The sequence below is a fragment of the Cryptomeria japonica genome, chromosome 9 (assembly GCF_030272615.1).
Source record: "Cryptomeria japonica chromosome 9, Sugi_1.0, whole genome shotgun sequence".
Classification (NCBI taxonomy): Eukaryota; Viridiplantae; Streptophyta; class Pinopsida; order Cupressales; family Cupressaceae; genus Cryptomeria; species Cryptomeria japonica.
Window position 1 is genome coordinate 749,299,959 of NC_081413.1, and position 14,337 is coordinate 749,314,295.

General features: G+C 36.2%; 2 protein-coding genes across 3 annotated transcripts; one reads left to right on the forward strand and one right to left on the reverse strand.

Annotated features, from left to right (window-relative positions):
* Positions 1-215: 215 nt before the first annotated feature.
* Positions 216-6,456, forward strand: LOC131064652 (PHD finger protein ALFIN-LIKE 4). 2 transcript variants are annotated; one of them, XM_057998876.2, is made up of 5 exons: positions 216-559; positions 2,309-2,341; positions 3,554-3,782; positions 5,540-5,675; positions 5,788-6,456. In XM_057998876.2, exons 1-5 carry the CDS (start codon positions 463-465, stop codon positions 6,058-6,060), a joined length of 768 nt encoding a protein of 255 aa, XP_057854859.2. In that variant the 5' UTR covers positions 216-462; the 3' UTR covers positions 6,061-6,456. The 2 variants fall into 2 exon arrangements, with proteins under 2 accessions (XP_057854859.2, XP_057854860.2); XM_057998877.2 differs by having other exon boundaries at positions 5,791-6,456.
* A 4,556-nt stretch (positions 6,457-11,012) lies between these two features.
* Positions 11,013-13,790, reverse strand: LOC131064651 (uncharacterized). Its single transcript, XM_057998874.2, has one exon. It carries the CDS (start codon positions 12,264-12,266, stop codon positions 11,250-11,252), a length of 1,017 nt encoding a protein of 338 aa, XP_057854857.1. The 5' UTR covers positions 12,267-13,790; the 3' UTR covers positions 11,013-11,249.
* Positions 13,791-14,337: the final 547 nt, after the last annotated feature.

Below are 14,337 nucleotides of genomic sequence, written 5' to 3' on the forward strand. Positions count from 1 at the left end.
ATTTCAATTTTAATATCATTGCTATTTAAGATTTTATCGATATTTCAGTATTGAAAAAATTAAAAAATTGTTATTAAAATTTTCTCTACATACCAAAGATGCAGTGTTAGTATATTATGAAAATCTATTTCTCCTCCTTAATTATTTAATTAATTAAAAAACTATGAACACGCTCTCTTTCTATAAATGATATATGACTAAGGGTAGAGAAATACCATTGTTTGAATTAGACTTCTCTATTAAAGGGGAGGATTAGAAAGGGTTTTTATTATTTGCTCAACAGTGCGCCTGGAATAGCTGATCTGTTCCTTCGTGCTGGTTTTTCACAGCCTTAAGCTTTGCAGAAGATACATTTTCTGCGATTCGCACCCTCGCCTCTGCTCTCTTAATATTATTTTCAACACAGGAATTGTTTTTTCAATATCAAGAAAGAAAGTTGAAATTTTTTATTTTTTTTCACAAATGGAAGGTGGCGGAGGTTCTGTTAGACGCAGTGTTGAAGATGTTTTCAAGGATTTTAAAGGACGACGAGCTGCTTTGATCAAAGCCCTCACTACTGGTTTGTTTGTTTTTCTTCAAATTTCATTCTTATTTGGCTCGTTCTGTCTGTTATTCTTGAATTTTGTTATGATGATGGTTTTTTTTCGTCTTAATGTGATTTGGGGTTTCAGTGTTTTCAGTTTAATCTCAGGCTGTGCGACACGGAGAATATTTGTTTTTTCGTTCTTAGTTTTTTTATTTTTTTTAAACTTTTCTTCCTTCAATTCTTTCTTTGTTAAATATTATATGGTTTTTAATTAAATAACGATTTCTATTGAACTTTTTTCTTTTTGTTCCTCGAGCTCATGCAATTTGCCGTGTAAAAGTTACGATTGTTCAGATTGATCTGCATCATAGAACATGCGGTTTTTATCTTTTCGTGGGTTGTGATTTTCTTTTTGAAATATACAAATTGTGGAGAATTTGTTTGGGGTTTTTGGGTACTAAACTAATTGTTACTTGCACCGTGAAATGTGCGGTTTTCTTCCTTTTTTTCCTATTTTTTTAATTAGTTTGGCTGTGATGCGGGGCGCGAGGGGAAAGAAGGAATGGAGGGATTTTTTTTACAATTTTTTCCACTTAATTTCTATTTGAATTTTGTGAAAATTGATTTTTCTAAGCCTAATTCGCTCCCAAAAAAAAATGTTCTGCACCCATAAGGCCCTGCCATTTGATTTTTTTCAATTTAAGCTAGTATTTTTGTCGGATATTTTCGGGTTTTATAGTTTTTCCGTCATTTAATATGAAGAAAGCGCCTGAAATTAAATTAAGGCTTCTGCTGTGTTTTTGGTTTTGTTTTGCTCTATTTCATTATTGTTTAGGATGTAAACTTTGCGGAAAATCAACGGTGCAGATGTTTTCCGAGTCTGAGGGAAGTAATTCCTTACAACGATCTGGAACAAATTTTCTCGACTGAAGACCTCTTGGAATTTATAGGTTCCTTGTGGGCAATCTACACTAAGTGTGTGTTAGTCTTAAAAGTGAAAATTTTGCTTGTTCTCTATTTTATTTTAGATTAGGGTTACAAATGTATCTATTTATTTAAAAAAACTAGGGCTAGAAACTAGCCGTGTGCAATTTTTAAGCTCTCATTATAGGTCTTTTTTCGTCACTCCTACTATTTTTTTAACCGCTCCCGATTTACTGTGAAATCAATTGTTTTAAGGTTGACCTACAGCCATGCGTTCCATTTTTTTGGTTTGGTTTATTTTTCTTTTTCATTTTTAAGTTTGTTAGGTATATTAAATTCAAGGGATTTCAGCATTTTAATGTTATTTCATGGTTTATAATTTATAATATTAATTTTCAATTTGCCCAATTGTAGTATATGTTTGTATAATTTAAGTAGTTAAAATTACATATTTTCATATATTTTAAATTATGGTTATTTCCAATTGTGCTCTGTTCTCAAGGTATTGTTTACATTTTTTTAATAATATTTATACATATTTTTCGATTTGTTTTTTAAATTTTCCACCAATGTCTTTACATTTTTTTCATGATTTTATTTTGTTTGTGATATTATTTTTTTGAATTATGATCTCTTTACCGAACTGTGGCATATACCGGTGGTTGCATTATTTTCTTCTTCTGTTACGTTTTGTATCAATTTTTTTTTTAATTGTGGCACCTGGAATAGCATATTAGCATTTATGTATACATTTATCATATTTATATAATTCAACTTTTCGTTTTGTTAAATTATAGTTTCAGTAGCATCTTAACATATGCTTATTTGGAGTTAACTTTTTTGCTTGGCTTCGAACAGAGGTGGAGGACTTTTACAACCAGTGTGATCCAGGTAGGTTATATCCCCTGTTTCTGTCGTTGTGTTCAAAATGTTTCAAAATAATTGTTTTTATTGATAATTGTTTATAATCTCATCTCATATAGGTTATAGACCAAACTTAGTGGTCATGTATGAAATACTTCTGAATATTTATTTATAATCAGTGTAGGGCTTTCAGTTGTATTTTAGAATTTGAAAGATTGAAATTAGCTAGAATTGCTTGAAGATGCAACGTCTGCTCCAAAAATTAAAGAACAAAGCAGTTAATTATGTTTATGTACACCCCTTATTTCTCTGTAATGTACTTAAATTTTTTCCAGACATGCCATGTCTTTGATGAAAGTGTACAGCTAAATTGAGTAAGCAATCCTTGTATGTTTCGCACATAGGACTGTAGAATTTTAAATTTTTTATAGCTATTCAACTGAGTTGAATTTTCTGGATTTTACTTTGTGGTTTTAAATTTTCAGGTGAGATCCTCTGTTCATCATCAGGGAGAAGATGACTGTAATGGAGCCTACTCCAAACATCGCAACTAAAACCTTTCACACAGTAAAATCAAATATTTCAATAGGAATTATCTAATACTGAATTAACTGGGCTATACTGTAATGAATTTTGGCATGAATTAGCGTATGTACACTGAATATTACTTGCTGTGGAAGCCATAGATTTGTTTCGAAGAATATTAGATGTACAATTTTTAGGTTTACCTGAATGCTGGAGGTACATTGGGCAATAGTTCATGCTGTTATACTCTTTGAGGTGATGATAATAGAATGTGTCTTTCAACTTCTAAAATATACTTAAGGAAGAGAGGACCGTATTAATTTAGTTCATAATGCTCAAGGCTATAGATCAGTCTTGTTCTGTTTTGTTGGAAATTTTAGTCATTGAATTGCCATGTAAGGTAGCAATAATAATATCAGTGAGCTGCATTGTCTCATGAATGAATTATTGTGTATTCTATGCAGTCAAGTTTCAAGGTAGCAGGTTGGACATTGAACATTAGGATGTTTGAGAAGCAAGCTATTTGTATTATAGTTCCTTGTTGTTTCTAGCATTGGAATTCTGTAGAATTAAATGACTGTTCAAGAATCTTTGATTACTTTGCTATTTTGTCTTAATTGTTACTTTGTTTAGGGTTATTGACCTATGGTAATCATTGTTTTTTGAAACTCTGTTTTGTGTGATATTGGTCGTAACTGTCTTTATGTGTTACAGATAAGGACAATCTATGTCTGTATGGATTGCCTAGTGAACAATGGGAAGTGAATCTACCTGCAGAAGAGGTGCCTCCTGAAATACCTGAGCCAGCTTTAGGAATCAACTTTGCAAGGGACGGGATGCAGGAAAGGGATTGGCTGTCTTTGGTTGCTGTACATAGTGATGCTTGGCTGTCTGCAGTTTCTGTCTATTATGGTGCAAGATTTGGTTTTGACAGGAATGACAGGTACACTTCACTTGGATTGAACTTACTTTTATCTCAATTGATTTGTTCTGGATAATGTGCTGCCAAAAAGTTCCCCGTGAGAAGCATCCGTTGCTGCTATCTCTGTGAAGTTTGCAACCACTGACACAAGCTTTCATGTTCTCTGTGTCACTTGCGCTGCTAAAATGCAATGCCTTTACTTCCGATTTTTCATGATCTCTTTTTTTAAAACTTGCGGCCCAGGACATTCACTTTGATTTCCCAATGTTTCCCTTTGTTTAGTGGGCCAACCTAGACCTAGACTCCACATCAGATGGAAGGGCTCTTAGAGTTTCCCGCCTATGAATTTGGGGAAGGAATTTCTATCGGCCAATTTCTTAGGGCTCTTAGGGCTCTACATAGAATAACCCATATGCAGTGACAGCAATTACTTAACATATGGTGATAGTAACCCCTATTTCTTAAGTAGTGTTGGGTTCGCAGGTCACTTTCCCTTTACCTATCTATTTACAAATACCTCAATAATGGGAAACTGCATGTATTTTCCCTGATATTTTGGTGATGGTTTGATTGCAATTTTCATACTTAATTACTGAGTATATTTCCTATACAACCTTTGGGGTGTGCCTGCCTTAAAACAGTAAAATCTCATTAAGTATATATAATGTTGTGCGAGGGCTTGAACCATGCAAGATGTTGCACTCAAAGCAACCACTATTGTTATTACATTACTCTTGACTCTTCCGAAAGTAGTAAACAGACTTGAAGCAAAAATGATCTGCAAAAGAGCAGTGCTTCTTGACGCCTGAGTTTTTGATATTCTGTATACCAGAGTACAAACTATATCTCTTAGTAAGATTAGGGTGATGCCGAATAAAAATTATTTATGGCATACAGTTATCAGAATGCTTCTACCTGAGCAAGAGCCTTGGCAATGCGATAACATAAAATTATATTTCAGGAACACAAGATATTACCTAAGACTCACCACTATTTGAGATGCTGTTAGATTCTCATCAGTTGAAAATAAAAGTGCCACCTTGTAGACAGACCGGATTGACTAGATTTTTTCACAAGTCAAGCAATTTGATTTATGCCGAGGACTTGGAATGCAATATTTTTAGCTTTCACCCTATTAATTTATTTGAAGTTTCTGGAATTGATTTATTCAAACAATTTTGCACGGTATTTTGGGGTGCTACATCTTGATCCATCGTTGGGGACAAGTATTTGTATGGATTGCATTAGGCAAGCATGTGCTCCTAGGTACTTGATGGTAGATAAAAACCATGCAGACTAGTATGTTGCTATTGAATTTGTCTGTGTAAAGCAAATACCACCATGCACCATTATTATCCCTTTGGATTCCCATGACAACCTTACTCCTTTAATAATTCGAAAAAAGTGCATTTTTCTTTTGCTATCGAACATTATAAATGATCTGCTCATGGTTGGTTATACAAATTAGCTAAGTTGTTTTCTGAACTGAAATGAATACACGGTAAGCTTCAATTGATAATAAAGGGATACAGCAAATTTTATTCTGTTAAGTTATGGGTAAACATATTTTTTTATTGTACTTCTGTAGTTTGCAATGATTTGCAATTATTATTGAATAAGACAAGTTATTAAAGAAGGGAATACATCTAAACAGAAACCAGAAATTGAGAATATTTTAAGCTTATAAAAGGGAAACATCCCATTACTGGACAAAAGTTTTGAATGAATTTTAGACTGTTTTAGCCTAGAGAGTTTAAATGAAATTGGTGTGCTGGCAGAAAGCGGCTATTCAACTTGATGAATGAACTTCCAACAATATTTGAGGTTGTTACTGGAACTGCAAAGAAGCAAGTGAAGGAAAGATCAACAGTAACCAACAACAGCAGTAGCAAAAGCAAGTCAGGAGGGAAGTCAGTGAGTCCTTATACCCTACGTGATTATCTATATGCCACTTTTTTTCTCATTTAGGGACTTGGACTTCCTGAAATAATATGCTCACATGACTTGTTTCTGTTTTTGGTTTTAGCAGCGAACATCTGATTCTCAACCGAAAATGTCAAAGTTAGTACAACCCAAAGATGAAGAGGAAGGCCAGGATGAAGAAGAGGATGAGGAGCATGGGGAGACCCTTTGTGGATCCTGCGGTGGAATTTATACAGCAGAATCATCTGATTTTTGGATTGCCTGTGATGTTTGCGAGAATTGGTTCCATGGAAAATGTGTGAAGATTACCCCTGCAAGAGCTGAGCACATTAAGCATTACAAATGTCCATCCTGTAGTAAAAGAGCTAGAATTTAAGAACAAGCTAAAGGTTATATCTAATGTTTCTTATAACATTGTGGCTTCAGGTGCAAGAGTGTTTGCAGCCACTAGAATGTGTACCTCACAATCAAAATTGGTGTCTAGGGCAGATTGAGGCATGATGTGACCCTTGAGGTCAGATAGAGACTAGTGCAACATCTGTGCACAGTGAGCTAGAAGTTTGCTTGCTTTTTGATTGTAAGATAACAGATTATGATATTTAGAAGTTTTGTTAGCTGTTTAGGTGACGTTAGGCACATTGTTTTTGAAACTTTGAGGTTATATCAGAAAAGTTATCTGTATGTAATTGAACTAGAATCTTGTTTGCTTGTACTATTTTCTACACTCGTTGCAAGAAATTTCCAGCCTTAATCTGTTGATTTTTTGCATTCACTCACTTGAGATAAGGAAACATGTGTTCTGCTGTTTGCCACATGCAAAAGGCAAATTGTATCGATGCCAATTGCAACTGATTTGCAGTTTAATCACATAGGCATGAATTTCCAATGCTCAGTAGTATTTTTGTTTTAGTTATATTGAAAATTCTATAAGCTGTATTGTCATTCCTGCTCCCTCCTGCCAACCTCATCTCTTCGCACACAAACTCTTAATGGCAAATTTCATTCTACCTTTCTTTTTCTTCTGTTAACTTAAAAATGCTTGGCATATGACATGACAATTTTTTTAGGCCTGGGCTATGTTGCTAGTTCAGGTTTTGGGTTCAGCAGTTTATACCAATTTTTTTCACAGGTTGGGTATGGTTGGGTTCAAAAGATACATTATTCGCACAAAATTAAATACAGAACACAACTGATAATTTATAATTATTAATTCAACATAAATTGTTGCATTTTAAAAGTTAAATAGAAATGGTTTATATTAGTGCCACTGCACGTGGAAAATGAATAAAAATCATTACGTTGCTCTACATGTAGAGCATCAATATGATCAGCTGGTTTGTTAGAATCACAAGCAATGCCAGTGGGATTATGCAAGTGACACCATGTGACAGCCTTGTACCCCTTATATTCAATCGAGGTTAAGGAAAACTGTTAGGATTAGCAGTTTTTTAACTGTTAGCATTAACAGTTTTTTTTTTCTAATTATAGAAATATCTTTTGTTGGTCCCAGGCTGAGTCTCCCCAGGTTTGCGCAGAATATTGCTTTAGGCCTCTAGATTTCATCCAGCGCAAGACCCTGGGCGAATCCACGCCAGACCTGGGCCAGGATAAGGGTCCAGTCTGATCCCAGGCTACCCCCACAAGTTGCACCGTGCAGGTGACAACATGTGGCAGCCCTGTGCTAACTTATATTCATTCTAGGCCAAGGAAAACTGTCTGTTAGGGCTAATGGCATTTTATTTTGCTTTTTTTTTCATTAACGGAATATCCTTTTGTTTGTTCCCAGCAGATCTTCTTTGGGGTTCGATTTGCTGGCTGTCCTTTTACAGGCCTCTAGATTTGACCTGGGACAGGATCCTGGGCAAATCCAGGCCAGACCAGGACCAGGACCAGAATCCAGTCTGGACTGGTTTGGGTTTGGCAAAGGGTTCTTTTAGAACCCAGTAATTAAGTCCAGCCAAGGTAAGCTGGATTGTATGGTGTTGCAGCAAATTTTGGATGGTTCACGAATGAAAATTAATGAAATATGCAGTTTAAATTTAGTGTTGATAAATAGTGATTATTTCATGCTTGCCTTTGTTGGATTAAGTTCTTTGCATAGACCTAATTTGAATGATTTTCTGTCCCTTCCTCTAGGGGTTTGTGCAAACTTAAATTTTGTATGGTTTACAACTGAAAATTGATGAAATATGCAGTTAAAATTTAGTGTTGTTAATTGTCATGGTAGCCAATATTTGGTGCTCGCCTTGGATTATGTTCTTTGTGTAGACCCAGTGGTTTGAATGGTTTTCTATCCCTGAGTGGCTTTGACGTTGTAATGCAAACTTAATTGTCATACAAAACTGTATTTGACGTTGTAATGCTTATTTAAAGAGTTCTATTGTTTATATTTAGCGTAAATAATTGGCAGAGGGAACTAATTATTTAGTGCATGTTACCTATGTATCTATGTTGATATTTGCTAAACGTTTTTCTGCCCTCTCGTTGCTTGTTTCAATTTTTCGTTAATGAACTTGAATATTTGGGAACCATTTCCCTCATTCAATTGTTTGTATTTGTAGGAATAGGCCTAATGAATCTGGTTAAGATTGTACTTTAGAAGGCAGCATGGAATATTGCTGTGATTAGGTTATATGGTCAGAAGTTCAAAATTGCTGAATTATGAAGTTTGGATTCATTGTTTTAACTTTTAATTGCCAAAGAGCAGTGCTTGTTTAGTTGATGTTACCTGTCTCAAGGCTTACCTCATTTGGATCATATTCCGCTTCTTTGTAGATTAAATGATATGAATGTGTTCTGGTTCCTGTGTGTCCCTCCTATGTTCCAAACATAAGCTTCATTATATTCAGAACAGTCAATTCTTTCATACAACCTGGGTTTGAATTAGTTCTGTTCCTGTATGGCTTTGTTGATATTTCTAAACATGAGTATCATCATTTTTTTAATGCCATTTCTTCTGTACATTCTCGAGATTATGCTCAATTGCTCTCTTGTTTGTATTGATTAGGCTTTTATGGGAATTGTTTCTTATAAGATGCCATAACTGTTTTAAGGCTCAAGCTAAGGCAAGTTGAATACGATTTACTGTTGAAAGTGTAGCCTTTGTGATTGTCGTGTGTATTTTGTTTTGTTAGAAACTGAAATTGAAGAATCCAGTGGATTGGTTTCTAGCAGCTATTTTTCAAAATCTTAATATTCGAGATATCAATTTCCTACGTCATTCAGGAGATTATTTTGGTTGAAGTGTGATGTTTGTTTTGATTTTCATGGTTAATTTTTCATGTTAGCAGCTATTTTGGTTGATTATACTACTTTCTCAATATTCATTAGCAGTCGAACTGTCTAGATGATATATATTTTGATAAGCATTGTTTTCATGGTCTGTCTTACGTGATTGCTCTTGGTAGTTGTACAGCAGTTTGTACTCTAGATAAAATATATTTTGATAAGCATGATTTATAGAGCAGTTTGTTATTAGGCTATTACTTACCATTCCTTAATGATCTTGCTGAAATCTGACAAGCTGTTTCTTTTTTAATCTCATTTTTTGTTCAACATACCACATTACGCAATCCTTGTTATAGATTTGTGGTTGTGGAGGTGCTAGCCTATGTAATCCTGTTGTAACCCTGCATACAAGTAGAGGATTTTAGATTTTGTCTAGGTTTGTTACTGTTTTTAAACTTTTCCTTAACTAGAAAGATTATGTAATACTTCTGCTGTTTTTTTAACTTATCTTTTACAATTTCTTTATGATCTTCTTGAAATCTGAGGAGCCGTTTGTTTTTTAATCTCAATTTTTGTTCAGCATACCACATTACGCAACCCTTACGGTATTTTCTTGTGGCATTGCTGCTGCTTCAAGCTTCTTTGTTATAGATTTTTGAGCTTGTGAAGGTGGTAGCCTTCCTAAACCTGCGTACAAGGAGGATTTTACATTTTATCTATTATTTGTTTCTTTTTAACTTTTCTTTCATTAATAGGATTATTGTGTGCTTCGTAGGTCTCAGTTTTTTAGCTGGGTTGTATTTTTACTAAATTATGACATGCGTGTAAGGAGACGGCATGGGTCTTAGAACCTTATCCAAACATGTAGAACAACTTGTGAGTAAACAAGTTTGAAAATGCCCAGTTCCATCTGAAAGACTAAACCAAGGCTACCATACTGCAAACGCTCAGCTGAACCTGAAGACCAATCAACCCTACCATAACTTCTTGCAAACACCCAGTTGAGCCTGAATACCAAAGAAGAATAGACACTGATGAATTTTACGATAGTGGTAGATTTGCTTCGTTCATTTCACAATATTATGTTACTCAGTTATCAAGGAGATTGAAAACCTTGCCCCTTGATATGGTGCACCCATTTGGAACTTGGTTATATATTTTGCATTTGACATAGAACTTGAAATCTTTTCTTGGAGGCTATATCTAGTTATGTTACTAGGGAAGTATTTAGAACATAAATTATACATACGTGAGAGGGCGCTCTCAAGGGTTTGAAAACTGCGGAAGCCTTGGCATTGCCGTGCACACGACAGAAGCAGTTTGCATCGCTATGCGCTATGTGAAGACATCTAAATTGGAACATATATCATAACAATGTAGTGAAGTTAAGCATAGTAAATTGTAATTCAGGTTTTTCTTGTGTCGTGTTCTCAATAAATATACTCTAAATTGTAGTTAAGAAGTTTTTGTTGTGGCCAAAAAAATATATATTTCAAAACATTCGGGAACTTAAATGAAGCCATCCCGTTTTTGTCTTTTTGAGGTTGTTTATCCTTCTTCATTTTTCCAAACATCCACAACATCAAATGAACACAACTCGTCTATAAACATGCATATGAACAGAATGTCACCTCAGTATTTTGATCTCTTATCTATACATAATGTAGATTTCAACTCTGGCGAAAAATAAGAAATGATTCTTGAAATCCAGTCAAATGACTTAGCATCATCACAAATCCAGCAAATTCCAATGCATCGAAAAATAATTTCTTCAGAATCATCGATCAGAAACAAGGAAATAACGTAGGCATAGCAAAACAGAGTATATAGAATGAAACGAATATCATCTCATTATATTTTTGCCGCTAGGGTTTGTGAGAATGCTGGACTAGATACATTACATGATGGCATATTTTCTAGAAAATGCTAAACCTGGCCTGACAACTTCTAACTTGTTTTAATAAGGATTTAAATGCCTAATATCCTATCAACCAATTCACAACAGCAGAAATTCAGAGATATGCACATATCTTTCTATGATAAAGTCATAAAAGATAATTACAAAATGCTTTGTGAATTTACAACTAGAAACAACCAAGATAAAAAAAAGCCTGCTTTTAAAACATGTAGGTGTTACACATTATAGATTTGTCCTTCTCAATATACAGTAGACTAATACATGGTAGTCTCTTCATTTTATTTGCCCACTAGTGCTCTATAAGCATAAGCCAGAATTTTGGATCATGAGATCAATTCTATTTCTGATCGACCTGGTATTCTTTAGCATGTTATCTTTTAATCAGGTCTCTAGTAAAATTTCCCATGCATCTGAAAACTCTAATTTGTTTTCTGACTCGACTCTTCTTGTGGCTTAGTTGACATTCGCTTAAGAAACTCATAAGTTGTAATCATGGTGGTGGCAGACATTGACATGGTAGCCCATCTTGGGCCCAAGCCTCTGTAACAAGCTGTCCATCCTCCCTCTTTCAAGAGTGTTTTGATAGTCTGGTTTATAGTAGGTCGACAATTTTCCTTACCTTCAAGAACTTGCAGCCTTGTTTTGATGGTGTCAAGAGGAGTTGTAATTAGTGCAGACACGCCCCCAGCCATGGCAGCGCTCAACCCTTGAACAGCAATGACCATTTTGGAACTTGGGGCAAATGATTCTTTGTTCTGTTCTCTCTTTCTGCAATAACCAAGGCCTGCCCACACCATCCGCTGTGTCATACTGTACGAGGCCCACCAGAGGGCATTGGATGGTGCATAAGTAAGAATTGACATGCCAAAGCCCCTGTACAGCCCTCGCAATCCATCGGTCTTAATAATAGTTCTGAATGCATCAATCCCACCAGTGTAATTTGTAGACCTTTGAGACATGCCCTGCCCACCTTGTACCATCAACCTCTGGCTAACTACATCAACAGGAGTCCAAACCAATTGTGCAGCCATAGATGCGCTCAAGCCAGCGGCAGCATTTGCAACAGCCGCTGCTACAGGTTCTGAAAGCCCTAGCCGAACAGCAGTGTTGCCCACATTGCTCTTTGTGATCTCAAGTGCACTCATGTAGAGAGCGCGTGCTGGTATTGTCCCCATGAGTGAAGTTCCAAAGCCTCTGTACATGCCTGTAAAACCCTCATGGCGCAAAATGTTCACCCCAACACTCATACAAGACTGATGTGTCAATGAAACCTGCTGCCTGGTCTTCAGAACAACAACTGGATAGAGTGTCGCTGATACTCCCGAGAACAGAGCTGCCCCAAGAATGAAGAATTTTGATTTATCAAGCATTTCCCAATCTATGTCTGCAGGCAGACGGATGTCTGCTGCCGGCTGTTGAGGTGTTCTGAGGCTCATCTTTGCAACTTCAAAAAATGTAACAACTTTCACAGGAGATCTAACCCTATGGTGATGCCCGTCGATACACCACCAGAGAAACTGACTCGGGATATAAGCAACTAGAGCCAGAATCTAACAAGATACCACTAAAAGCTGGATATGACCGGTAATTTTCACACACTCCCCAAACAAACCTTAACCATTATCATATTTACACTACTCGAATCTCTCTGTTCAACAAACCCCCAATAAACCCTGAAAATTTGTCAAAGCAGATCCTGTGTGAAAGAAACGAAGCTGGTGTAAACGTGTTGAATTGCGATGGAACAAATGCAATCAAAACGTAATGACTTAATCTATCGTACCTGGGACAGAAAGTGTGAAGATTAACGACAGAACAAAGACGTTGAGGAACATGAAATGTGAGGGTTCTTGGTTCAAAATTGTGGGGACCGGCTATTAAACAGAGGTCAAGTTTGGGGACAATGGCCAAAACGTGTCTACTACTTCTGAACAAGGATGGTGGCAATGTGAAATAACAAGACAGGCTCCTACATGAAACAGGAGGATTCACTCTAGATCAAAGGTGTTTGGACAATGCAAATAGCTATATCAAAATTTTCATGACAACGTCCTGTACCCACACATGTTACACTAGTTCCAAGAAAAATGTTTAGTATCTCTTTCACATAGACCCCATACAGCACATCTCCATATACAAAGACGACTCGGCACCAAAACACCTGAGGGTTGTGTACTCAAACTGAATTCAACGAAACCCCATCCACAGACTTTGAAGTCAATTCAACTAAACCCCATCTCCAGACTTAAAAACAGAATCCACCTCAATTAACACCGCAACCTGACAGATCTGATTCCCTTTTTGGCAAAACAAGTGCCTGATTCTTCTTATTCTCTCTTCCCTGATCTGTTGCCTTTTTTCTCTTAATTTTTTTGTTGATGATGTCATAAGTTTGATAAAAACCCAATCTATGTGTAAACTCCATCGAGCCAAATCCTCTCCTTAGAACCCCCGACGACAACAATAACAACAGCACACAACATCACACAAAACAGTCTTTTCATCATCATCAATCTCAAATAAAACAAAAAAGAAACCCAAAACAGCTCTTAGAAAACCGGTCTATTAAATCCCATCCAATACCAGAAAACCCCAAAATAACCCTTACAAATCCGCTCTAAAAAACCACCAACTACTTCATCATACATATCCAAACCCTCAAAACCACCTTTCACAAAATTGCTGAAAACTGTGTACCCATTATTACGGCAACGATACCAGCAAATGCTCTCGCTGCGCAAGAAAACAAAAAGAAGGCAACAAAACGCAGGACTCACCAGAAAGCAAGCCTCTGATCAGAGAAACCACTAATCACCGAAAACCGCCCGTCTGAAAAACCTCCCATACCAGCTCAAGCAAACAATACAGGGAAATCACACCTTCGCAGCGCAATGAGAAAAAGGCTCCCTAACCTAATTTTATTTTTGCTTCTTTCCTTTGTTCATGGAAAATAGGAGCATGAAATTTGCAGGGGCCCGCCACTTCTACCACATTCATATTTTATTTTTACCTTTAGATTGCGGGAGACAAGTGGATAAGGGATAACATGTGGCGTTACGGTAGCCCGGCCCTGGTTCATGGGTTCGTACGGTAACCGGTAGTATGGAAGATGTACGCCACGCCTAGGGCTAACGTGGAAGCTGGGTAGTACAGTCATGCGTTTCGTACCTACCGGCGGCGGTCAACGCGGCTAGCTTTTAGGTTAAAATGTTTTTTTTATTTTGACTTTTAGGTTAAAATACTATGAATCCCGGGAGCAAATCTGATCTGGGGGTCGAAAGGTCACGAAGCTGAAAAGATATTTTGGCATTTTTTGTGCATTCGTTTTTCATTTTCTAGATTTAAAAATTAAAGAGTTTTTCTTCCATCGGAGATGATTTGGTTTGTGGATTTTAAGGATTTTGAAATTTAAGTAGTATATAGTGTTTAAAGGTTATTCATATATTAAAAGGATTAGGCTTTAGTAATTAGTGGGCATAGAGATTTTGGTAGAGGTTATTTTTCTCT

What these genes read in the sequence shown, in the direction of transcription:
- LOC131064652 (XM_057998876.2), top strand. Translation starts at nt 463, where the DNA reads ATGGAAGGTGGCGGAGGTTCTGTTAGACGCAGTGTTGAAGATGTTTTC. An exon ending in GATCAAAGCCCTCACTACTG is followed by an intron (nt 560 to 2,308) that starts GTTTGTTTGTTT and finishes GGCTTCGAACAG; the next exon opens with AGGTGGAGGACTTTTACAAC. An exon ending in GGTTTTGACAGGAATGACAG is followed by an intron (nt 3,783 to 5,539) that starts GTACACTTCACT and finishes GTGTGCTGGCAG; the next exon opens with AAAGCGGCTATTCAACTTGA.
- LOC131064651 (XM_057998874.2), bottom strand. Translation starts at nt 12,266, where the DNA reads ATGAGCCTCAGAACACCTCAACAGCCGGCAGCAGACATCCGTCTGCCT.